This window comes from Coenobita brevimanus, chromosome 71, assembly GCF_032717465.1.
Source record: "Coenobita brevimanus isolate Jiangsu-jjx chromosome 71, ASM3271746v2, whole genome shotgun sequence".
NCBI classification, from domain to species: Eukaryota; Metazoa; Arthropoda; class Malacostraca; order Decapoda; family Coenobitidae; genus Coenobita; species Coenobita brevimanus.
Window position 1 is genome coordinate 32,475,417 of NC_137024.1, and position 27,213 is coordinate 32,502,629.

General features: G+C 43.2%; 1 protein-coding gene across 3 annotated transcripts in view; it reads right to left on the reverse strand.

The window, feature by feature from the left end:
* Pex14 (peroxisomal biogenesis factor 14) overlaps positions 1-24,362 on the reverse strand; it is an 84,012-nt gene extending 59,650 nt beyond the window's left edge. For all 3 annotated transcript variants that reach the window (XR_013898591.1, XR_013898590.1, XM_080277788.1), the window contains exons 1-5: positions 24,288-24,362; positions 23,392-23,538; positions 14,828-15,019; positions 13,758-13,913; positions 4,605-4,705 (exon numbers count right to left, since the gene is read on the reverse strand). Coding sequence is in view for 1 of the 3 variants with exons in the window: in XM_080277788.1 (XP_080133914.1) it covers positions 4,605-4,705; positions 13,758-13,913; positions 14,828-15,019; positions 23,392-23,538; positions 24,288-24,320 (629 nt within the window). In the remaining 2 variants the exon portion in view is untranslated. The remainder of the gene's footprint in view (positions 1-4,604; positions 4,706-13,757; positions 13,914-14,827; positions 15,020-23,391; positions 23,539-24,287) is intronic.
* Positions 24,363-27,213: the final 2,851 nt, after the last annotated feature.

Here is a 27,213-nt window from a genome sequence, read left to right on the forward strand (position 1 = left end):
GTAGATGTGGGAAGGGCCATGGGACAGATGGGTCTGTTGGATGCATATTTAAAAACTGTGTAGATCAACTGGTGTAACCAATTAATGATATTAAATGTTCACTGAACACAGTAGAGTCGTCAATACAATGGAAATGAGCAAACATAGTGCCAATTTATAAAGAAGGTGATAGAGAAGACCCACTAAATTGTAGCTTGGTATCCCTCACCAAAGTTTACAAACTGTGTGAAAAAATTATCAGAAAAATGTGAACTAACTTGGAAGAAAATGAGGTAATGGCAAGAAAACAGTTTGGATTCAGAGAAGGGTCATCATCTATCACAATCCCGCCGAGATTTTAGTGCAGAGTGGTGGATATCATACAAGAAAGAGAAGACTTAGTTAACTGTGTCTACCTGGATTTGAAGAAGGCATTTGATAGGGTGCCACAAAAATTATTGCTATGGAAATTAAAAAGTAAATCAGATTGAGAGATAATCGAGATATTATTAGTGAACGGTGTCTGAAGAATGATGAAGAAAGGGTAGTAGTGAACAGTGAGGATATTAAAGATGCATGGAGAGAGCATTATAGCTGGTTGTTGAATGAGGAGTCTCACTGAGACATGGAGGGTTTGAAACCAGCAGATCCAGCGTTTGGCCCTTGGCCTTTGATTGATTCTGCTACTGTGACTGAGGCAATAGGCAGGATGCAGGTGGGGAGGGCAGCAAGGGTGTCTGGGTTGACTGCTGAAATGTTGAAAGCCTCAGGAGATGTAGGAGTGAGGTTAGTCATTCACCTGGTAAATATGATTATATATGAGTGTGTTGTCCCAGATGACTGGCTGAAGTGTAAAAATGAATGTGTACAATGGGAAGGGTGATGCCCTGGAAAGAGGAAATTGTAGAGGTAGAAAGCTTTTATGGAGAGAGTTCTAGAAGGTATGATTAGAGAAAGAGTGAATATTGATGAGATGCAGTTTGGGTTTATGTCAGGCAGGGGGACCACTGATGCCATATTCCATGTTCAACAGCTTCAGAAAAAATATATACCTTAGGAAAGAAAAGGGAACTGTACTTTGTTTTTGTTGATTTGGAGAGTCCCTAAAGAGGTGGTGATGTGGGCAATGAGAAAGCTTGGCTTGGAGAAGTGGCTGGTTAGGGTAGTTATGGCTATGTATGTGGGTGTTTGCACCCAGGTAAGAGTGAATGGAGATTTGAATGACAAGTTTTCTGTGAATGTTGGTGTGCATCAGGGGTCAGCTTTGAGTCCCTTGTTGTTTATCACGATACCTAAAGCCCTCTTACTTGATTTCAGAAATGGACTCCCATGGGAGATGTCGTATGCTGATGATCTGGTGCATGCAGAGAATGAAAGGGGGGCAGAGAAATTATTTAGGAAGTGGAGAGATGTTATGGGGCACAAGGGCTTAAGAGTAAATGCAGATAAAACAAAAGTGATGATATCTAGGGTTGGTGGCAGTACTGTCAAAGAACAGAGAGAGTGGTCATGTGCAATTTGCTACAAGGGCATGGGAAGTAATTCCATCTTGTGCAGTGATTGCGATAAGTGGGTGCATAAGAGATGTAGTGGTATTACAGGTAGACTGCAAGATAATGCTGATTTTACATCTGCAGTGTGTCGGGGAGAGCAGGTGGAGATTGTCGGGCATGAAACGACTTAACTTGCTGGTGCAACTCTAAGGTGTGTGGAAGAGTTTTGTTATTTGGGAGACATGTTAGGTGCTGGGGGTGGGGACGGAGCTAGCTCTGTGGCTAGGGTGAGAAGTGATTGGAAGAAGTTCAGGGAGCTGTTGCCTCTCCTGACAATGAGAGGGCTCTCCCACCATGTTAAGGGATCTTTGTATGCAGCACATATTGAGAGTGTAATCGTATTTAGTAGTGAGACCTGGGCAGTAGGGGAAGAGAATATTTGCAGGCTCAAACATACAGAAATGGCAATGATTAGGTGGATGTGCAGTGTGTCCCTCGTGCAAGGCCTGGGGGGGCTGGGTTTATGATGGAGTGTATTTGTGTTGTGATGAGGAGAGGTAGACTGAGGTGGTTTGGGCATGTGTGGAGGATGGGGGATGATTACTGGGTGCAGAAAGTGAGAAGCATTAATACTGGGAGGTGGGATTGCGAGGGGTAGACCGAAGAAGACCTAGGACGAGGTCAATAAGTATGACATCAGGGTTAAAGGGCTGAACAGGGAGGTTGCCATGGATCGAGCAGCATTGAGAGCTGCCATTAGGTGACCAAGGCTGCCGCATGCAAGCATGTTGGAACCTTGAAAAACGAAAACAAAAACGAGTCACTGGGAAACTGTTATAATGGATCGAAAATTATTTACTGGGAAGACAAATGAAAACAGTTATGAGGCAGGTACCGTATTCTCAATGGAAAAGTGTGACTAGTGGAGTGCCACAAGCAGGAATATTCCTTGAGTATCTGGCACCCAGGGTGGCCCTATCCACTGGCACCCTCTACTTCCCAGAGATGAATAATATAGAAGAGAGAGCGTAAAGTCACCCGTAGGCAGAAGGACGAGGAAGGAATGAAGGAAAGGATGACAGAAGAGGATGAAAGGAAAGAAGGATGAAGGAGAGGAAAGGGCAGACACCCGAAAGCAGCATCCACTCACTCGATGTAGTGCTGCTCTCGGGTGTCTGCCCTTTCCTCTCCTTCATCCTTCTTTCCTTTCATCCTCTTCTGTCTTTCTTTCCTTCATTCTTTCCTCGTCCTTCTGCCTATGGGCGACTTTACGCACCCTCTTCTGGCTTTCATTCCTTTATTCTTTTGTCTTCCTTCTGCCTGTGAGTGACTCTACAATGAGTGACAAGCCAAATGGTTTCCTGTACACTAGGAAATCATATACTACGCTGAGTGGTAACCATATAACCAAATTTTGGTGCCTGGTGGTTTAGTATGTAATTACGGCACTCCAATCAGATTGAGCCAGTGAAGGTTTATATCCAAGGGGTGGTCGGGGTTTATTGTCATGTAATGCCATTCAGGGATGAACGTGACTGGTCACTCTCATCTTAAATGTCAGGACCAACTTGCCTAGCCCCGGGATCCTACGCTCCTCATGGAGCAATGTAGGATTGGATGATGGATGGATGAATGAAAATTCACTGCAATAGTTCTACAGTAGTTTCAGAATTCACGTTTCACAAAAATTACAGCACAGAATCATTTACTTTCAGTCTAGTTACTGATGGGAATACTAAAAACCTTGAAACAGTGAAATAAAAAAGTTACCATTCAGCTTAATGGCACCCCCCCCTATGGCTGTCACCCAAGGTGGACTCCTTTCCCCCCTTAGTACACCACTGGCCACAAGATTCAGTTTTGAATCCTATTATGTTTTTTATATCTATCTATCTATTGCCTGACGCCCTAATCCCACAGAGGGTGACCGCAGACAAAACTCCTCCAAGTCGCTCTGTCACCCACCACTTGACTGCCCTCCCCCCAACTCACTCCCCCTCCCTCATATACTTCTCAATATATACTGTATGATATACTGTATGTAAATAATATACCAGAAAGATTAAGCATTTCTATGAATATGTTTGCAGATGATGCAAAAAATTATGAGGCGAATCCAGAATGGTGACAACTGTGAGGAGTTGCAAAATGATTGACTATTTTGTACAGTTGAAGCCAGACTTGGGAAAAAAAAAAAAAAAAAGTCATGTCCTAGAAATGAGAATAAGTGGAAAGAAAAACCTAGTTATGAGCATAAAATAGGAAAGGAAGAAGCTCAGCAAAGCAAAGGAAGAGAAAGATCTAGGAATGACCATACAGGGTAATCTATCACCAGAAAAGCATAAAAATAATATTGTTGGAGTGGCATATAGACTGATGGCCAATGTGAGACTTGCTTTCAGCTATGTGAATGAGTAAATGTTGAGAGATAATTGTATCTATGATAATACCAAAATCAGAATATGCAGCAGTGACATGGTCACTGCACTGGAAGAAGTATATGAGAAAAATTGGCAAAGGTACAGAGGATGGCAGCTAGGATACTACTAAGTTTGATATAGCATTGTCATATGAAGAGAGACTGATGACGCTGAAGTTATCAATGCTCAGAGAGAGAGAGGTTATCAATGCTCAGAGAGAGAGAGAGAGAGAGAGAGAGAGAGAGGGGGGGATTTTGATTATCATGTTTAAAAGCATTATAAACCTGGAAAAGGCAGAAAGATAAGATCTGTTTGTGGATGACCATGGAAAGACAAGATAACACGATTATAAGCTGAAGTTGGAAGAGGTGGTGGTGAATCCAAAGACCATTCATGTGTTTAAAAGTAGATTGGATAAATTAAGATATGGGGACAGGACAACATGAGCTTAGCTCAAATCCTGTGGACTACAACTAGGAAAAACACCCACACCCACACACACAGGGCATGGCTGGCTCAGGGTGTAGGAAAATGTTCATCTACTTATGATATGAGGGGTTCATGTACCTCCCCCCTCCCTCCCACACACAATGATGTCAAGATTTGGTCTCCTATAAACTAAGTAAAAGCAGGAAGTAACAAGAACAAGATGAAAGATGTCATCATACTAGACTTCAAGAACTCCAAAGAAATGTTCCCTGCTTATACTCACTTTCCGATCATAAGGCCCTTAAGAGATGCAATCTCAGTCTTGAGCTGGTCCACTTGTCTTGAGGTGATCAGTGGCTGGCTCTCATCCTTGCTGCCCAGTGCCTGTGACAGGATAAGTTGTTAAGCGGCATGTGGTGTAGTCGAGTGGATATAATATGCAATGTTACTAAAACAAAACTATGTGCCTAAAGTGGATAAAATTTAATCAAATATACAACCTCAAGACGCTTCAATACATTATTTTAAAATACAGTATATGGCACAATTTCTAAATCACAAGTGAAGGATTACAAAACAGATGGATTACAAAAAGGAAGATGTAGTAGTATGTTGTGAATACAGAACTGTTTTTCCTCACACTGTGTTCCAGTATTATGATGGCTCTATCATTTCAACATCTGAGCATCCCACCTGCAGATGAAACTAGGGTGCATTTTTGTGGCATTCTAACTTGTACATGTAACAGACAAGACATTAACCACATTAATACAGTGAGGTCTTTTTCTGGTTCTTGTATGTAAACACCAGGTGATTTTAATCCGTTTAGGAGGGTGGAAAAGTTTCTAGAGAAGGGAAAGAGGCTGTATGCAGCCTTCAGGGATTTAGAGAAAGTCTATGACAGAGTGGATAGACAAGGAATGTGGAAATTATTACGAATATACGGAGTAAATAGGAAGTTGTTGAATGCCGTGAAGAGTTTGTATGAGGATGCTAAGGCTGCAGCGTGTGTGGATAGTGAACTGAGTGATTCTTCTATCTGAATGTTGGATTGACACAGAATGTGTCATATCTCCATGGTTGTTCAATCTGTATATGGATGGGGCTATAAAAGAGATACATGGTACAGCAACGGATGCTGGTGTGGCCTTAATAAGGGCAGCATTTGGAAACTTCCCGTACAGTAGACCCTCTACATTCGCGGTTTCGAACATTTGCAGATTGTCCCCCTGTGGGGCACAAAGTCTGTCCCCCTGTGGTGGGGGCGTTCGCAGCACAGTAAGTCCCACCACACACACCCCACACCAAGCCATCACACTGTCCCGTGCTCCCGCGCGGCGCCACTTCTCTCTCAGTCTGTGTCCAGCCATTGTCGCGGTCGTTTCCCTGCCATGCAAAACCTGCCATAATATCGATATTGCGCCACATATTTAAGCTCTCACGTGCATACCAAGGTTACAAGTGCAGTGCTGTGCTAACAAGTGAGTTAATTAATAGTGTAGTGGCCTATATTGTGCAAGTCCGTAAGCCATATTAGTGAAAACTTTGTGCCGTATGTGTCTTGGCATTGCGTTGCAAGCTTGCTGCCTCCCCTAGTGCCAGTGGTGAGCCCGCCCCTAAGCACACAAAGAAAGTAATAAGCCTTGAGGAAAAGGTGAAGGTGCTAGACAAGTGCAGGGAGGGAATGAGCTATGCTGCTGTTGGAAAACTTTTAAAGTTAATGAGAGCACAGTGTGTTACAGAAAGAAAAAAAATGAAGTTAAAATATGGGAGTTGCTGGCGTCCATTGTGCCACCCTCAGCCAAGCACGTGTTGCAGGTGAGAGAGAGTGCAATGTCCAAGATGGAAAGTGCTTTGTTTCTATGGATAAACGGCCAAAATAAGAAAAAAAATCCCATCAACTCTAATGCCATCCGTGCAAAGGCTAAGTCTTTGTATGAAATGATGACTGCATAATGTGCTGTTGACTTCGATGCCCCTAGCACCAGCACTGACCCTAGCCCAGCCCCAACCACCCATCCTGACTTCCATGCCAGTAAAGGCTGGTTTGAAAAATTTAAGAGGCGTTTCTCCCTGCACAGTATCAAGATAACGGGGGAATCAGGGTCGGCCGACCATGTGGCAGCAGCAGTATTCCCTGAAGCCCTTAAGAAAATCATCGAGGAGAAGGGATATAGGCCTAAGCAGGTATGGAATATGGACACAACAGGCCTATACTGGAAGAAAATGCCTGCCAGGACCTTCGTTTAAAAGGAGGAGAGAAGAGCGCCAGGGATCAAGGCACCTACGGACTGCTGCACCTTGCTGCTGTGTGGCAATGCCGCTGGTCACATAATAAAGCCAGACTTTATCTATAAGTCCGTCAACACCAGGGCACTGAAATGAAAGAATAAGAACCTCCTCCCAATGTACTGGGTGAGCAACAAAAAAGCCTGGACCACCAGCACCATTTTCATGGACTGGGTTCACCACTGTCTCCTGCCGGAGGTGGGGCATACCTCCAGGAAAAGGGCCTCCCGGGGATATTCCTCCTTGTTCTGGAAAACGCTCTGGGCAACCCTCAGGCACTCGAGGGCATGTTGGAAGATGTGGAGGTTGTGTTTTTGCCCCCAAACACAACCTCCCTCATACAACCTCTTGACCAGGGTGTAACAGCTGCCTTTAAGGCATATTACACCTGGCGGTCTATGCAAAGGCTCCATGCAGCTTTGGATGCAAACCCCACCCTGTCTGTCATGGACTACTGGAAGGGGTTCACCACTGTTGACTGCCTCACAGTGGTGCAGGAGAGCCTGAGTGATTTGTGCCCTCAAATAGTCAATGGCTGTTGGAGGGCTTTGTGGCCGAAGTGTGTCCAAGACTTCGAAGGATTCGCCCCTCAGGAGCAGGCGACCCAGGATGTGAGGAAGATGGTGGAGCTAGCCAGACTTGTTGGCAGAGAAGGCTTCTCTGATATGGAGGAGAGTGAGGTGAGGGAGCTGGTGAAGGAGAACGGCTTGGCCTTCACCGATGAGGAAGTGGTGGAGCTGGTGCGGTCCGCGAGCGAGGAGGAGGCAGAGGAAAATCCCGATGACCCCAGGCAGCAGCAAGCCCTCACCCTTGAAAAGCTGGGGGAGGTGATGAGGCTGGTCACACGCCTAAAACAGTTTGTCTATGACATGGACCCATCGATGGTGAGGGCACTGAAGGTGATGGGCAATGTCGACTACGCTTTCGCTCTGTACAAGACTGTGTTCAAGGACATGAAGAGGAAGCAGAAGCAGTTGCCCATCACCATCTTCTTCCCAAAGGGACCGTGGCCTGCTGCTACGGCCCCACCGCATCAACTTCCTTCACCTCACCTGAGCATGAGCCTATGGCTGAGCAGCCTGCACCTGTCCCTGCATCTCAACATGACCATGACGACTCATCATCCTCTCCACCTGCATCTGAGGGTGATATCTAAGACCCACCACCAATCGGTGATGACGCTAACAGTGGAGATGAGAAGTCTACGCACATGTAGACTCCTCATGCCATTTAGTTACACTCCACTCTGCAGGACCTGGAAGCGGTGGCATCTTTGCCATGGGTCTTCCCCCCAGGGGCTGTCGAAGCAGTGGAGGAGGACACCATGGGGGCCAAACCACCACAAAGAACAGCAAAACAAAACACAGTACACGATATCATACACAAATACTGTCATCTCTCCTCGCCCACCTCAGACCACCTTCCAGAAGCATATCCATACTCAAATCACTCGCTGCTCCATTCAGTCACTTAAAGACAACACACAGCTGCATGCATGGCCTCCTGATATCCACCCTTCAGAATCCTATCTCCCTTATGAGGACAGGGTCCACCTGGCCAGGATGAGATGTGGGCATCATCCAGCCCTCTTATTAGAAGATGGGGTGCTGTGTTGCATCCTGGACAGGCATCAGCCACGGATGACTCCATCGCTGATGCCTCTCCAGGATGCAACACAACACCCCACACCATTAACCCCTTAACCGCGGAGCGTCACTTTCGTGACGCTTGGGAGCAAGGGATCATACCGCGGGGCGTCGCTTTTGTGATTCTGTGTTATTTTGAATTCACCCGGGCTTCCAAGTGGGGGCTTGTATCATCTATCAGTACTGCCAATGTCCAACACTAGTCAGCACTCCTAATCTCATCTGTACTCCCATCCACTGTTGACAATTTAGCCATTTCTCCCGGTTCTTGACTCCCCTCCCTACCCCCCCCTCCATTACCCTATCCTCTCGCCTGCCCGGCCGTGCTACGCTAAGTAAATCTTCCCTGGAATTTTTCACTGATTTCATCCATTGAAATAAGCCCTATGCCCTATTCTTATACCAAAAAATATATACAAGAAAGAAATAAGGTATGTGAGAGTGCCATACACCTGGAATTGGCTAATTATCACCTGAAAACACCTCACGTGCACTCGTTCACTAATTTTCGCTGTTTTTTTCCCCTTGAAATATGCCATATAATCTATTTTCGTAATAAATATACATATAAGGAGGGAAGGGAGAAGCCTAAGTGATATTTACATTCACCTGAAACTACCAAATTTATAATGTATTGTCTAGATTTCCTGCCAATCATTTCAGTGCTATACATAGCTGTTTCAAGAGCTAACGTTGGTAGTACTGAATATCCCCTAAGTAGGCCTCCACCCGGCCCTCCCTTATCGGTCCACTCTCATCTTCCGAAGTGGAGGTACGTCTGTTTCCTCTTGCTGACTTCAGGGACTTTTTCACCCCCATGCAAAGGGCCCTGTGACCTTTACCCCCTACTAAACCTCGTTTGGAAAGAGGTAAAGAGCTGACAATTGATAAAAGGGTGACTACGATCTTTCTATTGAGTAAAACAGTGCAAGTGGAATTGTAAATAATGTGTAAACATCAAGTGAAAGTAATGAATGTAAATATACGTGAACAATGGAAAATAGTTTTATAAGTTACTTCAAGTGACAGTGCATAACACAGTGTAAATAAAATAGAAATGTAAATAACGTAAATAAAATAGAGAACGTAAATAGAAATGTAAATGAGTAGTATTATAAGAATACGAGTATATACCCTACGAGTAATGAAAGTGAAAGTTTCACTCTAGCATGTCTGAATACTATGAGTTATGAGAGTGAAGATGAAAGTGACATTCACTCTCAATGCTAGTATACAGGACGAGAAAGGGAATGCTACGTATTTTACTGAAAGAAATTGAATCCCTACAGTGACAATAAACTAATACTACTGAAGGAAACTTATGGATAAAGACTGTAGATATATATAAGTGTTATATAGTAACAGAAATATAAAGTGTGAGGGGTTTTATGAATAATAAATGACAGAGCACCAAGAGCGAGCTAGCACAAGTGCGACGGTCAGACGTGCTCATAATTTTCATTGCTTTCACAGTGTTTTTTTTTTTGGAGTATGGATCCCAAACTACTTGAAAATCATAGAGTAGAGTTTATAGTGTTAATATCTGGCTGTGGTAATCATATTACGGGTTGTTGGGAAGTGTAAAGTGGAGACTTCGTTACCCAACTTCAGAGGTCTCCACAAGTCCTACGGTAACTGACGAAGGCTCAACAAACATTCCAGGAGAAAGCTGAAGGTATGTGCCATAAGCATATGTAATTTTAATATTCTAGGACTAATAACTGATTTTTGGCAAATATTTTTTGAGAGTCTGTCGGAGCCCGAATAACCCCACGGCACACGCAAAACATCGGTAAACATGCCCGCGGTGTAGGGGTTAAAGCATATTATGGAAGTCTGCACTGCACACAATCACCTGTGCCAATAATACAACATACACTCCTTAAGAGCTCTGCAGGAAAGCCCAGTCTTAGCCGTGGCCTTCCTTAGGGACTCAGAGCTGTTTGGCCAGGCTGCATATGGAAATGGAACCACTACTACTACTACTACTCCACTCTGCAGCATCTAATCAGGTAACTGCATGGCTAATCATTTTCATCATCATCATCTTCAGCAGCAGCAGCATCATCACTACCAGTTGTCAGAGGTAATTCAGCAAAGCTTCAGGGACAGTGGTGAGTAAACTCTGTATTTAACCCCTTAACCGCAGGGCGTCACTTTTGTGACGCTTGGGAGCAAGAGATCATACCGCGGGGCGTCACTTTTGTGATTCTGTGTTATTTTGAATTCACCCGGGCTTTCAAGTGGTGGCTTGTATCATCTATCAGTACTGCCAATGTCCAACACTAGTCAGCACTTCAAATCTCATCTGTACTCCCATCCATTGATGACAATTTAGCCATTTCTCCCGGTTCTTGACTCCCCTCCCTACCTTCCCTCCATTACCCTCTCCTCTCACCTGCCCGGCCATGCTATGCTAAGTAAATCTTCCCTGGAACTTTCCAATGATTTCATCGATTGAAATAAGCCCTATGCCCTATTCTTATACCAAATAATATATACAAAAAAGAAATAAGGTACGTGATAGTGCCATACACCTGGAATTGGCTAATTATCACCTGACAACACCTCACGTGAACTCGTTCGCTAATTTTCCCTGTTTATTTCCCCTTGAAATATGCCGTATAATCTATTCTCGAAACAAAAATATATATAAGAAACAAGGGGAGAAGCCTAAGTGATATTTACATTCACCTGGAACTACCTAATTCATTATGTATTGACTAGATTTCCTGCCAATCATTTCATAGCATATATATTAGCAGCTGTCACCAAGCTGACATTGGTAGCATTGCACTCCCCCTAGGCGGCTAGGCCACCACACTGTATTCAGTTTACTGTCCTCTTTCAAGGTGGAACCACGTCGGATTCGCGCCTGTCCAATTCTGCCGCTTTTTAGCCCCATGCAAAGGACCCTCTGACCTCTACCCCCTACTAAACCTTGTGTGGAAAGAGGTAAAGGGCTAAGTGACTGCTGTGGAAAGTCAACTGGCTAATTTGTCAAACAAAATGATAGACAGTGACTACGATCTTTCTGGTGAGGAAAACAGTGCAAGTGGAAATGTAAATACTGTAATGTGTAAATAATGTGAAAACAGCAAGTGAAAGCAATGAATGTAAATATAAGTGAACAGTGGAAAATAGTTTAAGTTACTGCAAGTGACAATGCATAACTCAGTGTAAATAAAATAGAAATGTAAATAATGTAAATAAAACAAAGAATGTAAATAGAAATGTAAATGAGTAGTAATATAAGAATACGAGTATATATACTAGGAGTAATGAGTTATGAAAGTGGAAGTGAAGGTGACAGATTCACTCTCAACGCTTGTATACAAGACAAGAAAGTGAATGCTACGTATTTTACTGAAAGAGAAATTGAATGCCTACAGTGACAATAAACTACTACTGTATTACTGAAGGAAACTTATGGATAAAGACTGTAGATATATATAAGTGTTATATAGTAATAGTAATATAAAGTGAGTGTTTTTATGAATAATAATTGACAGAACACCAGCAGCGAACGAGTGCAAGTAGGAAGGTCATACGCGCTCGTAATTTTCATTGCTGTCACAGTGTTTTTTTTTTGGAGTATGGATTCCAAACTATTTGAGAATCATAGAATAGTGTTTCTAGTGATAATATCAGGCTGTGGTAATCATATTACGGGTTGTTGGGAAGTGTAAAGTGGAGACTTCATTACCCAACTTCAGAGGTCTCCACAAGCCCTACGGTACATTTGGTAATGCATTATTCTGATTCATTACCAAACAAATTTTTCATTACCAAATTGGTCCACATTTGGTAATGAAAAATACCAAATGGCAACCCTGACAGGGGAAGGGGGAGGGGGGAGGAAGGGGTGAAGGGGTCGTGGTGTAAACAGCCGTTCGGCACTGCTCAGGAATTTCAAATTACGGTTGGGGAAAAAATCAGATTTGGGGGGATTTTTTTTTTATTTTGGCCATTTTTGGGTTCCACAGGTCCAGGCCCACAATGTCCGGTGAGTGGGGTGTCTGGAAAGTGGGCGTCCGGATAGTATAGGGATTACTGTATTACAACTAAAATGGCAAAAAAACACTAGAAAGTAACTAATAAAGATCGGCTCATTTCACATTTTCCATGATACTTATTTTCTAACAAACTTATGTATTTAGGTATTCACAATTACTTACACACTATTTCACAGTTTTTAGTATTTTCTGACAGTGTGATACTCCCTATGGTCAGTACAAGCATACTCAAGCACCCATATACTCTCCCACATGCCCCTCAGGGCCCCCTAGTAGTTCTCCCCACCACCCCACCCCACCCCACCTCACCCCTCCCGACCCCTGCCCCTACCCCGAGCCAGTATCAGCTCGTTCCAAGACCACACTCTCCCTACACCGGCCCCCCACCACCCTCCACCACAGCCCTCCTCACTGCTGGGCTGTCCTCCCACCCCTCCTCCACCCACACCCCCGTCCCCTCTCCCGGCCAGCCAATGCGACCCCGTGCACCAGCCATGCCAGGACAATACTCTGAGTCTACATGGCATGCTACGAAGTTCAAACATGAGCGCGAAAAATTAAAACGTCATATGACGTGGACAGTAGGCCTCTACCAACACGTCATATGACATGGACCGAAGTCTAGGGGTTAAATGTCAGTACCAACTTGCTAAGCCCAGAGCTCCTACACTCTTCTTGGGACGACACAGGATTGGATGATGGATGGATGGATACAATAAGAGGTCTCTCCCTTTCCCTCTGTGCAGCATGAGTTGGGAGTGTAATCCTTTACAGTAGTGAGATCTGGGCAGTAAAGGAAGGGATATACGTTGGCTCAAATGTGTAGAAATGACATGATTAGATGGGTGTGCAGTGCATCCTAGAATGCAAGACCTGGGGGGTCCAAGATTATGATTGACAAGCTGAGAGGAAGGATGGGACTGGGGTGCATTTATGGTGTGATGAGGACAGGTAGACGGAGATGGTTTGGGCATGCTGAGAGGATGGAGGATGACCACTAGGAGTGAAAGGTGAGTAGTGTGAACCCTAGGAGTAAGATTATGAGAGGCAGACCAAAAAAAGACCTGGAACGAGGTCACGGAATGTGACCTCAGTAATAGAGGACTGAATAGGGAGGCTGCCAGAGATCAAGGAGCATGGAGAGCCACCTTTATTTGACCAATGTCAACACATGCAAGCATGTTGATGTCTTTATAAACAATACAATATGGTACAATATTTGCCATAATTACAGTATTACTGAAATGAACTGACAATCATACCTTAATGAATTCTTGAATTTTTCTATACTTAAAAAAAAAAGAGGGGGGGGGGGGGCATGCATGTTAGAAGTCTCTTACATGATGATCCTCAACCTTATTTTTCAGGAAAAAAATCACAGTGGACCCACATTTACAAAAAAATTTCCTCACGGTTGTGCTTAAACCACTACAACGAGAGAGGGAGAGACAGACAGAGACAGAGACAGAGAGAGAGACTACACACCTGTATGTGAGCACTCTGGGCAGTAAGAGTAACCTGGAGAGAGTCTAGTGTGGCCTGTACCTCCTTCAGTACTGTCACCACAGACTGCTGCAGTTCCAACATGCTCTCCTCCACTGTCTTCTCTCGCCTGCCCGTCAACCAAGGCTTCACAAACTTCTAATGAGGGTACATAGAAATAATTACAAACGGCACACGGGGGGGAGTTTAATGATGAATGAATAGAAGCGTGGTCCATTCAGTTGGGCAACCCTTAGTTAGTTTCTCATTCAAGTATTTTCTTGTTCTCTGGACCCTACTTCACCCCTCCCCCCCATATGGTGAGAAAAGAAGTCTGGATGAAGATGATAAATATGATGATGATGGTACCCTAAAATTAAGACAAAGGAAGCAATACTGCCTACAAATTATCAATATGTTACAAGCGAAAAAGGGGATAGGAGTGGCAGGCTGGAAGCCCCTCCCCCCTCCAAAATGTGTTTTATGTATTATGCATTCCCTCCACTCAAAGCCTGTACTGCAAACAGTTTAAAGACTCTGTCTTAGCCTTCCTTCTGCTCTAATTCATGGGGGGGGGGGGGAAGTTCTACTCCAGATTCCACTAGGTGAACAAACTGGGTTACTGACAATAATGATAATCAAGGGTATTCTTTTATCAATAAATATCTGCACTCATTTCAGTTCTCACAATTCACTATAAAGTAGGGTAGATGTCTTCTTACTTTTTAACTTAAAATCCTTCATGCATAGACATCAAACACCTGGAAACTGTTTCACACAACTTAGATGCACAGTAGGGAATGTCTACACTCTAGTGCTCATTAATCAGCCAGTTCTCATTATAAATGATCTCTGACATTCCTTTTTTAGGTTTTAAGTCCACATTAAATTGTAAAAGAAAAGCCTACTAAATTTCCACTGCTACTGGTACTTATACTGTAATGAAGAATTGATAGTTTTCCTTCATTTTAAGTACCAATTCTAAGGAAAATGTTGTGATATGTTGGAACACATCAATGCCTATCAATGAGTACTGCCTATACTGTAATCTAACTGGAAGTAGCAAATCCAACCTGATACAAGAGGTACAGTCCATATGAGGCACCCGTGAGTATGAGCACCATGTTGCAGGCATCTCGCACCCTCACCCAACCGGAGGGTGGTGGGGGCATCAGGTATTGTGGGACAGGAGGAGTGTGGGGAGGCCCTTGGTATGGTAACACTGCACCACTTCTTGCTGCTGATGGTACACCCCCACCATCTGACTGCAGTACCAGTCATAGTCAATCACAAAGACAAATACCATTATTTTATTTCCTATTTACAGTAATTTTTCACTTAATACCATAAACATGTTTCACAAAACCACTATGTTAAGTGAAAGTTGCTCTAAAAGATGGCAATATTCTAGTATGAATGATCAACTTCTGAAATCTAGTATTAAGAGGCCATATTCAAGGCAGCAAAAAATTATCAAAATCTGCATCAACTGAATGTGAAACCCCATAACCAATTTAAATAAAATTACATATCTGGATAAACTATGATAAGTATTATTTCAATCTTGCTGTCTTAAATAATAAAAAAAAATATGTTAACTGAAAGCATGTGCACAAGTTCAGTGTCACCAATAAAAACTGTTCTTCCATAATCTAAATAATAATGGCATTAGTAATAAACTACACAACATGTTGTTAGAACCACAAGCTACTCCCACTGTCCACATCACTGAGTGAGGAGAATTATGGTCCCTTTATAAGGTGAATGAGCCATGAAATACATAAGAAGGTACACTTTAAGCACTGTGCAAAGCTTATACATTGCTATGACATTTGTTAGTTCAGGCAGGGGCAAAGTTATGCAGGGCGAGGTATTTTCCATCTTCTGTCAAAAGGAATACAGTAATCTTAAAGTGTATTCTGAATCAGAATTATGAAAGGCACATGATAGTGGGCCACTGGGCAAGTAGTCTTCCATGACTTGCACAAGAATGGACCTTGAAACTGAAGGTCTGCCTGTAAACAGTATACATCTGTGGGTACAGTAGGCTACATCACACCCTTGTTGTACGATGAACCAGTAAACAATGAATATTTTATACAGTATAATGATGAAAAAGTGAGGACATTTTTTTTCAATATAGTAATCCCTCCATTATCTGACATAATGAAGCCAAAGCCATGTCTGGAATGTGGATCCGTCTGGATAATGGACTTCTCCCTTGGCCCCCCTTCATACATACTGTAATTTGATTTTGAAAGCCACTGTAAAAGGCCACTACAGTACATCGTACAACACTTGTTCCTGTTGTTTAACATTAATCAGGTCAAGGAGACCTTTAATCCACAGCCATGCAATTACCATGGTCAAGCATGGAAAATAATACTCCTTTATGAGAAGGCAACCATCCCTCATCAACCTCACCCAGGATCTCCCGCTTCTCCAGAGTCAGCACTACCCTCCTCCTTTTCTCTGGTGGAGAGGCCATCATCACACACCCCAGGAAGAGGAATGCAGGGAATAGCATGGCCTGAAGCAGGTAGGGAACAACCACAAAACCTACCATGTGCGTTGCTGTAACAACTGTCCGAGAGGAACTATTCACTACACTGTCGACAGGTGGGAACTGGGAACGACCAAGGAGGTCTCTAGCATAAACTGGGTGAATTACCGAGCGAGACAGCGCAGCGCCACCAGGATATTCACATTTAGGCGGGCAAAAATGTTTGCATGGCCATAATTTCCACCCAGATGTAAGCATTATGTGTGGACAAATTGGAAAAATGTACAGTACATATAATGGTTTAATATAGCCAGATCACAGCATCCGGGTAAAGGATGGTGCAGATAATGGATGTCTGGATAATCAAGGGATTACTCAGTATTTTCTTGAATATCCAACGTAATAGAACCATTGGTGTATCCAGACACTGATGAAATCCGGCTATGGAGCAACATCCTACCTACCAATATCCTACCCATACCCCACCTACTTGTACAGTCCCCCAACTAATTGTGGCAGTGTTCTTTGTTCTTTCAGCTAACGTACAGTACAGACAGTCCCCAACTTATGAAAATAATTGGTTCTTGAAGGTCTTTCATAAGTTTTTTTTTTTTGTAAGTCCGTATCTCATACTCTCTCTCTCCTCTCCAACCCAACACTAATCCCATTATTACCGAGGTCAAAGTTCTCTCCCTCTACTCCATTGCCTTTCTACACAATACCTACTTAGGTGCTATCCTCTCCCTCCCTCTCTCCCTCCCTCTCTCCCTCCCTCTCTCTCTCTCTCTCCAACTCAACCCTAATCCCATAATTACTGAGGTCAAAGTTCATTCCCTCTACCCCATCACCTTTCTACACCATACCTACTTCTGTGCTATCCTCTCTCTCTCTCTCCCGATTAAAGCCCATTATTGTCTCCACTCCTCCATTTATCCCCTGCCCTTCCCTCAACTGCAATTATCACCTCACTTCCTTGTCAGTGTCTTCATTTGACTCCATCCTTCCTTGCTATGACTGACTCCCACCCCACACACACACACACACACACACACACACACACACACACACACACACACAATTCTTTTTGTATCTGCAGATTTTTCGTAAGTCGATCCATCATGAGTAGCGGTCTGACTGTACTGTATTCTGACATCAAAACACATATGGAAATATCCAATATAATGCTACAGACAAAGAAAACACTGCATTAACAATAAAAATTAAAAAAATCCACAGTAGAGTACAATACTTACCACCCAGTGACCGGCAGGGTCGTCATAACCCGGTAGCCCCCCCAGTTGATGCTTAACAAATTTTAAACACCTCCTCCAACATCCACTGGAGCTGGGCAATGAGTGGTGATGTGCAGTAACGTGATGGAGGCCTACCCACTTCTGGAGACTCTGAAGACAGCTGCAAGCTCATGTCAAATGAAGACTCAACAGCTGTCGATATGCTCAGTTGTAGGTCCGAGAGTGAAGACTGGGGACGAGGTGGTGGTGGTGGGAAAAACGGGCTCACACACGTCGAGTTGGCAGATTGACGAAGGAGTCAATGGTGGTCTGATGATATGTGCGACTATTCTGTCAGAGAATGACAGCGTCCCTGACTGCCCACAGATCCACTGCCAGCTTCAATAGCACCAACGCACTGTCGCAATGAGGGTGCTTGGCATAATCAAGCACCTGCTCAATGCCAGCATGTAACACACCAAGACAAGGGAGTCACGGAGTGAAGGGGTGGCCAGAGTCTGGTTTCTCATCTTCATTGCTGTCCTCTGACTGCCCCGCAGAGACTACAGCGGTGATCTCATCATACAATGTCTAATAACCTGGATCGCTGCCATCGTTGTCCAGCCATTCCCTCACATCATCGCCTGCCATAAGTAGATGAAGATGGAATGCATTCACATCAAATCTCCCAAAGTCGTGCACAGTCTCGTATCCTTGAAGGAGACAAGACTAACCACTTTTAAGGGTTTTGACGGTGTTTTCCTTCCAAGCATTCACCCAGTTGAACACCACAGACTTCATGTTGTAATGCCAAATATTTTCCAAGGTCCGCTCCCCGCGTGTGTCAACTCCTTGCTCATCCTCTAGCACCACCATCACCTCATCCAGGAACCTCCGACAGTACAGTCTCTTTGCTGCTCCGATAACACTAGGTCCATTAGTTGAATGAGGGCAGTCATGATAGGTAGCAAAAACATGCAGCTGAAATAACTGTTATCAGCAATTAATCCTTCTTGGACAGATGCGCTTGAGGATCAGGAGTGCCTTCACCTGGTTGCAAGGGATACCAAGTTCCTCTGTTTGATAATGGATAACCTCCTTGACGAAGTGTCTGTGGAACCAATCTCTGAAGATCTTACGGGTAAACCAGGCCTTCAGAGAGTGGTACCACACAAAAGGCAGGCTATCCATCAACCCAAGGAGACAACATGGTTGCTTTGCATGTCCAACAATAACGGGCTTGAGGCGGGGCATCCCGTTAGCACTGGCACAGCACAAGACCGAGACACACTGTTTGGACAACTTCCAACCAGGCACAGCCTTCTCCCTCTCTTCTGCTAGGGTGTTGGTGGGCAAGGAGCAGTAGAAGAGGCCAGTGTCATCTCCATTTTACACCTGGCTGAGAGCAAGATCCTCATCCTCGATCAAGCACCGCACTTTCTGGCAAAATGACTCAACATCTACTGCTGCCGCATCCAAAACCTTGCACGAACCTTAACCCCTAGGATACGCAATTCAATTGACCGAACTTCCCTGAAAACCTGTACAGTACAGTATATGGAGCCAAATTTTTGACTCTTACAGAAGTAAAAAGTGTTGTGCCCAAGGTTTAGAGATGGAATTTACACACCCTATGCTGCAAAGAAGAGCATTCTAGACCCACTAGTTACTGAGCTATAGCCTGTCAAAGATCATCAAAAATTGACGCAACACTTGTATGTGGGGAGAGAAAAAAAAATTGCACCCACATTAATTTTGGTATTATAGAATGAAAGATCTTGATTTTACACACATGAAAATGTATATATCATTCTCATATGTCAAATGTTTACCACGTAGTCACAGCAAGAAAGTAGCAGCTGGAGGTGGAGGGAGTATGAAGGGGTGGAGAGGGGAGAATGAGTGAGGAAGGTGGAGGGAGGATGGTGGGGTGAGTGTGGCATGGAAAAATCAGCTTTATAAAGTTGGTAAGAGGAGCTGTGAGTCCAGTCACAAGCATGGGAGGGGGAGAGGGAACAAAAGGTTTGGGGTAGAGGTAGGTGGCGAGAAGGCGGTGGGGGAATCACCCCCCCACCATGGGTAGGGACTCGGATCCTCCCCTCTCCCACTCACGACTTTGTCCTCATCGGCTTGCATCGTTATACGTCGCAATCCGGCTGAAGCCTAGTGTCTGCAGCTTTTTACAAAGGCTCCTCTATCAATCCCATTAGGCATCAAGCCAACTTCTGGAATAGGATCAAACGATCCTATTAGTACTTTAGGGGTTAAGGGCAGTAAGTCCATGTCAAAGTCCGAACTGGAAGAGCCAACCTTCAAATGCCTTTAGGTCGTGCACGTTGTGCAGGTGTGCAAATTTCTCAGCTGCTGCCTTCAGCTCGGTCCAACATACAAGCACACTGGCACCCTATTGTTGGCAGAACCAAACCAAAGTCAACTGGTCAATGGTGGTGGGGCGAGGCTGAGACATCACCTTCCTGTTGCCCTTCCGATTGGCACTACCATAACCCAGTCCATACTGAGTAAGCTTAGGCTGAGATTTCTTGATATCAAACAAGGCTGTATATGTTAGATCATATTCCTGCAGAATGCATGAAGTAGTCATGCTGCATCAACCTTGATCAATAGCTTATGCTTCTTCTACAGAGTCAAAACCTTCCTCTTGCACCTCTCGGGTTGTGGTGGGGCCATCATCACAATGCCAGAGGGGAAAATTAAGACCTGAAGGAGGTAGGGAACCACCAAAAATGCAACAATGGAAGCAGCCATGGTCACAAGCACGTTCACAATTGCAAGAGAAAGGCGAAAACTGAGGTCTGGTACAGCCACACATGCTGAGCTGCCATGTTTCTACTCACACTTGGCTATGAGTATACAAGTTAAAAGCACCTGACTGACCTCTGAGTGCAAGGGCCAACTTCGCTCAGCCAGGCAAATGATCAACACTGTTGCCCCGTGACATAATTGCCTCAGGGAGTGTCTGAGTCATTCCGTTGCCCAGGCAACTTTGACCATTCGGTAGGGAGGCGAACAGCCGCACGTGCCCGGGAGCATCTGAGTGATCCAGGTGGCTGGGAGAATTTGACCGTTAGGTGAGGAGTTGGATGACCATATTTGATCAGGTTGTGGGTTAGGGTCTGTATTACTCGTGCGTGCCCAGGAGCACCAGAGTGATCCAGGCGACTGGAGGACTTTGATCGTTTGGTGAGGAGCTGGACAGCCATATTTGCTGAGGCTGTGGATTAGGGTCTGCATTACTCGCACACGGCTGATAGAGTCGGAGTGATCCAGGTGGCTGGGTGACTTTGACCATTTGGTGAAGAGCCATACGGCCATATTTGCTGAGCTTGTGGGGTAGGGTCTGTACAGCAGATGCTCGATTTAACGAACACTGATTTGGCAGAAGCCCATTTTTTTCTGGTATTGTTTTGCCCAGTTGAAAGGAAAATTTCCATTAAAATGAGTATAATTCCATTAAGGAAATTCCAAGCCAAAACCACAAAATTACCGGAAAAAGTCCCGTAAATCATGTGTGTCATCAAGCCCATACCGGAAATACTCCCTTGGCCAGTGGTGTGCAGTGTTGCCACATTTACCCCACCAAGCAGGCAGTCTTCAGGTGATCCCCCAACTGTAAACAACTGCTCCACATGTATGAGGCTTTGCCTTGGTATTGCAGCCTTATTTTTTTTTTCGGTGAACCAAAGCTTTGATGAACCATGCCTAAGGTTCAGGAAAAGAAGGAGAGGTTGAGGTTTTCTCTTGGCCTAAAATTGGAAATAATTGAGAAGATGGGGTGCCATCCCTGATACTCCCAAGCCCCTCTGTCACCCCTATACCACCTGGAGTGCTGATGGAGGGTGACTCTAACAGTGACTAAATAAGGCCTGACACAGGTTTGGGGGGGCCAGTATGGCTATCTGTGACAGGCATATTTCTGCAGCAAGGGCAGAACCCCTACTTTTGGAGGTAAGCTTTAATGTAGCTTACTATCCCTATGGTATTTACTACAGTATTTGATACACTACAGTACTACCCTCACCTTAGTCTTTATGTGTGCATATTTTATTGCTAAGTCAGTACTGTATGTATCACTGTTAACATGTATACAATAATGCATTTAAATGGGGGTATTAATTATGGGTTCAGACTGTTGTATGTTGCATTAAGAGTTAGCATAGTTTGCTAAGTTTGGATGTGCATTGTCTGGAACTTAGCTTGACCATTGGCTTCAAGAATTTGGATTTAGAGAAAATGGCTCAAAGTACCGGAAAATTTTCCTTTAAACCGAGTCTGTGTTATGGAACTCAATTTAGCAGAAAACCTAAGAAACATGAATGGGGGTTGGCTGAATTAGTTTGTTAAATCGAGCATCTACTGCATTACAGGTATACTTCGATATGTGATACTCCTAGATGCAAACGATGGGGGTAGAAATACCACCATACCCAGCCTAACAATAGCCAAAACATGTTTAATGATTTTTTTTTTTTTACTGATTTTGATGATATTTTAGACTAAAATTGTGTGTTTAGGTTGATTTATAAACTGTTTTTAGACTCAGATTAATGTGTTTTAGTCACAGGTGGGGTGAACACTCTCATTTTCGGGTACAGTTTATTAAGCTTGATTTTTCCCAGACTTATATCTGACAATTTTCAGATTTTTGGTTTTTGTGAGTTATTTACACATGTTATGCTTAGGTTAGCTTCTTTTATGGCTGTTAGGCCATTTAGATTGGCTTTAAACTTGTTTTTAGACTTATTTGGGTAGGTTTAGGACTTGGTCAGGGGGGGGGGGGAACCAAGGCTCAAAAACTCATTCCTATACTTTACATGTTAAAACTACCCCGGGATACGATACCCCGCCAAACAATGGGTTTTACTTAACCAACTGCATTGTTAAACAGGAGTATACCTGTACTCGCGTGTAGGCGGTAGCGTCCGAGTAATCCAGGAATCCCGGGGACTTTGACCATTCGCTGAGGAGCTGGACAGCCATATTTGCTCAATTTGTGGGTTAGAGTCTATTACCCGTGCTTGCCCAGAGAGGCCAGCCAGCCAACAAACCGTTTTTTGAGTTTGTATGCCGTCCAACCGGCAATGTCGTTAACTTTTTGTTCAGATACAGACAAAGAAATCTGGATATGGCTTTAATAGAGCCAAGGACTAACGTCCGCATATGAAGCATGTCAGACACGAAGTGTCCGGATAATTGAGTGATTAATGTGAACGAAAGAATTTCACTTATATGATACTAATGATCCTGCATGAAGTCTCACTGGTCAATATACGATTGCTATTTTTGCTTATATGATCACCTCATGCATGACTGCAACCACTTGTTTGTTCCAAGATGGCATCTGCACTCATCACTATCAAGTGTGTTAGTTTCAGTGATGGAACAACAGTGTGGTGATGGAATTCAAGCAGCAAGTGAAGTGCAGTGAAATAAAACCAGTACCAGTTTTGGCGAGTTAAAAATGGGTTTTTAGACATTTCTGAAGGTAAGTGGCAAGTGAAATGCAGTCAAGTGATATAAAAACCAGTTATGTTAAGCTTTAAACTTATTTTCAGACTACTGGGTGGGTACCCTTGGCCAAAAACACATCCCCATGGATCCACGTTATAAATGACTCAACATACAGTACGATAAATCGTTAAGCAAGGTATTTTTTCAAAAACATCCTCATCCTAAAATGAGGGCATGTTAGCAGTGACACAAATATAGGTACAGTACAGTTCCACTGCTACCTTTAAAGCTGATTTACCTGTTTCTCCCAACTTACAGTACAGTACTACTTTTATAGAAAAAGTTGTGATAATCTGGAAAACAACCCTGACTTGCAAGGAGTTACAGTGCTATACTTGTAGTTCTGAATTTGTAAAAGGTACTTATACAATACCTGAGGTGGAACATAGGTCTTTGCCCTCTCATAAGCCGCTGTAATTTCAGCCTCAGTCAGGCCTTTCTTGCGCAGGAATGCAGACTTTTGTTCCACACTGTGTCTGACCACAGTTGGGTTTGTCAGGAACTTTGTAGCTTCATTCACCTGAAATCAGTCAATGTTTCCCTCTAACCTATTATCTTTATAGGCTTTAACAAATGGATAGAATAATCAAGAAACTGGCAACTACACCATGTGGAACATGCCTGAGTACACAAGACTGTACCGTACTGTATTTTTGGCATTTGTTGGTTGTTTGTGTGTTTTTCTTGAAAATGACTGGTAACACTGGACAGCAATTTTCCTGACAGTTTAAAAAATCATGACATGCGATGATTGGCCTAGTAGATGGAAAAATACATTTTGAGCTATGTCCTTGATAAACGATTATTATTTTATTTTTATTTTTTTTTTTTTCCTTTCTTTTTTAAGACTTGGACCGGTGGAATTCAATTTTGTGACAATTTCAAAATGGTGCTAGCATGACAGGCCATGACTGGTTCAACAGCTAAGAAGAAAACAAAGTTTTGGTACTCCTCAAGCAAGGCAATTTTACAAGCCATATTGGGTAAGAATTTTACGCATTAAATTTTAGCTGAAGCAAAGTACAGTGTTCTCGCACACCCCATTAAATCAAATTAAACTCAAGTAAAAAGGCCTAACTATACTGTACCATATCGCAGTCAGCTAACTGTTAGCTCTGCTCTCTCAAACAACAGCATACCGTGGCTATTTTTCAAAAATGTACTGTGCTGTAAAGAGTGTACTCAAACATGTTCTGAAGTAATGTCTTTATGTTCACATCTAAATATACAGCATAGGTATGGACAGAGACTGACTTCCAGTATTCATACCAGGTTTTGTCGAAGTTGCTCTTCTTCTGCCATGTTGGTGTTCAAGGTTCCTCACCCACACTGTAACACAACAGTAGTTAATAAATATACAGCCTCAGTATCGGTTGGTCCCGCGTTACCTGTACCCATTTTAAGGCATAGGAGTCATAGGCTATGCTACTGTAAAATAGGATACATTTCTATGCAACAGTAAGACCTTCTGAGCCTAGTAGGGGTACAAAAAATCAAATCCATAAAGTACAAAAATTCAAAATTTGGGATCTGAAAGTAAGAGTTCTCTTCTGAACAGAATAAAATAGTCGTGCAGCAAAAATACACTAAAAATATGTCATCATACTGAAAGAGTTAACAGTTTTTCTAAATATTTCACAAGAAAATGCTCCCCCCTCTTATTAAAAAAAAAAAAAAGCCTAACAATACTGAAGAGTGACCATTTAATGAATGACATGCTCAGCTGGGGGAAGAAGACTGAAGGTCACAAGTAATAAACTACATACAGTGCAGCCTCATTATAGGACGCCTCCTTATGTGATATATCACTACAGTGATAATTCAAAAGCTATACCCTGCCTCAGTACAATGTTAAAAAATTCATTGCGATTTCGCTACGATATTTTCAACAGCCACCTACAAGAATCTCGTGTGGATGCAGTGACACACGCAGGCCAAGATGGCTGTCCAGTGTTTACAATGGCTGTGATCGTTAACTTTCATTCTATTTTGTGCATGATAAGCCACTGAAACACCACTATTATTGCCAAATACAGTGCAAGGGCTAAAGAAATAGTGCAGCATGCAATATTAAGCGATGCGAAATAATGAAACTTGTGATCTGGAAATGTCAAAATGCATAACCATCATCCCCATAACATGCCTCTACTCAGCTGGCTGAGTCAAGATGCAAACCCAGTGTTTACACTGATTGTGATCATTATTTTTTGTTCTATTTTGTGCATGAAAGACTACTGACACCCAACTGTTATCACCAAATAACAATTCAAGTGCTAAAGAAGTAGTGCAGTGCACAATATTAAGTGAAGTGATTCATTTTTGTGTGGGAAGTACCGAAACTTATGACTTGGAAACTGTGTCAACCTTATGTAACCATCATCCCCAAAACAGGCCTCTACTCAGCTGACTGTAATTATCAGAATTTTGTTTTATTCTGTGCATGAATGGCCACTGAAACACCACTGCCAATGCCAAATAACAGCACAAGTGCTTAACAAATAATGCTGCATGTGATATTAACTCTCTCAGGCACAGTCACGCGATTCGCGTGTCATGTGGATTTTCTCAATTTGTTCAGTCACTTGAATCGAGTTCCTAAGCACAAAAATTTATTTCCTGACACATGATATTTACTGATTAGTAACTTTTTCCATCTAAGGGAACATATCTTAAACTTAAAATATGTTGGTTTCCAAAAATACAACTCAGGTAGCTGGGGTCATAAACACACGATGGGAGCATTCATAAACTTCCAAAAGTTGCCAAGCATCACCTGATAACTTCTATCTATCGCCAGATGCCATGATCCCATAAGGGGTATCCATTTGTCTTTCAATTAGTGGTTTTAGGGGGAGGGGCACTAACTCTCCACCAACCAACTTGTTGGCACCTAGGGAACACTTGTGAGTTGGTTATATGGTTACTACCCAGCATTGTAAACGGTTTCCTGACTTCCAGGAAACCAATAGGTCTGCCACTCAAGGCAAAGCAACCTGAAAAGGAAAGAAGAGTAATAAAGAATGACAGCAAAGATGGGAAAAATAAGAAGAGGGGAGGGTTGACAGAAAACTAATGATAAAGGTGAAGGACGAAGTAGGCAGCACCACATCAAGTGACTGGATGATGGTTACCACCACCTAATCTCACATAAAGCTGCATAAAATTAACCAGTTGATAAACAACTGTCTGTCCTTAACATCTGCAAACAACTAGCTTTACCATTCTCTGCTTCATATTAGCCACAGAGTTACTCAAAACAAACATGATGAATAAATAAAAGGGCATAATGGGTACTATATATAACAAATAAGACAGGGATAGCTAATGAAAGAAGTTATTTCTGGTCTATAAATATAAAACATATTTAAATATTATAAATAATACATAGTATGTAAGGGGTGCGAATGATGAGGTGAAAGAGAGAGAGCCTGTCCAGGGGCTTGAAGGAACACAAGTGGACATATGTGTATTAGCTAAGACTACATGGAGAGGTGAGAGTGTGAGTGAGTGGGAGTATGGATGGGGTATATGCAAGGGAGTAGGTGAGAATGAGAGGGCAAAAGAGGGTGTATGTATTGTTGTGTGCAAGAGATGGAAGAATATAAGAGGGTATGGATCAGTTGGTTCAAGAATTGTGTGGGTACGACTGAAAGTGGGAATACAAACGTTAGTGTGTGTGTGTGTGTGTGTGTGTGTGTGTGTGTGTGTGTGTGTGTGTGTGTGTGTGTGTGTGTGTGTGTGTGTGTGTGTGTGTGTGTGTGTGTGTGTGTGTGTGTGTGTGTGTGTGTGTGTGTGTGTGTGTGTGTGTGTGTGTGTGTGTGTGTGTGTGTGTGTGTGTGTGTGTGTGTGTGTGTGTGTGTGTGTGTGTGTGTGTGTGTGTGTGTGTGTGTGTGTGTGTGTGCCAACACAAGAATGTGCAAGCTGAGTGAAAGAAGAGTTCTAGACAAATGTGGAAGCATGCATGGAAAAGTTTGAGAAGGATGAGAGTGAGTTTTTGATTGAAGATATGAATGGGAAAGTAGGGAATGTGAAGGTAGATGAAGTACCGTAGTTGATGAGTGGGGTATGCCTGCAGATGTGGATGAGAATGGTAGTGCTTTAATGGACATCTGTACAGGGAGGGGGTTGGAGATAGCCAATACCCTATTTAGGCAAAAAATTATCCACAGGTATACGTGGCAAATGATAAGAAGGG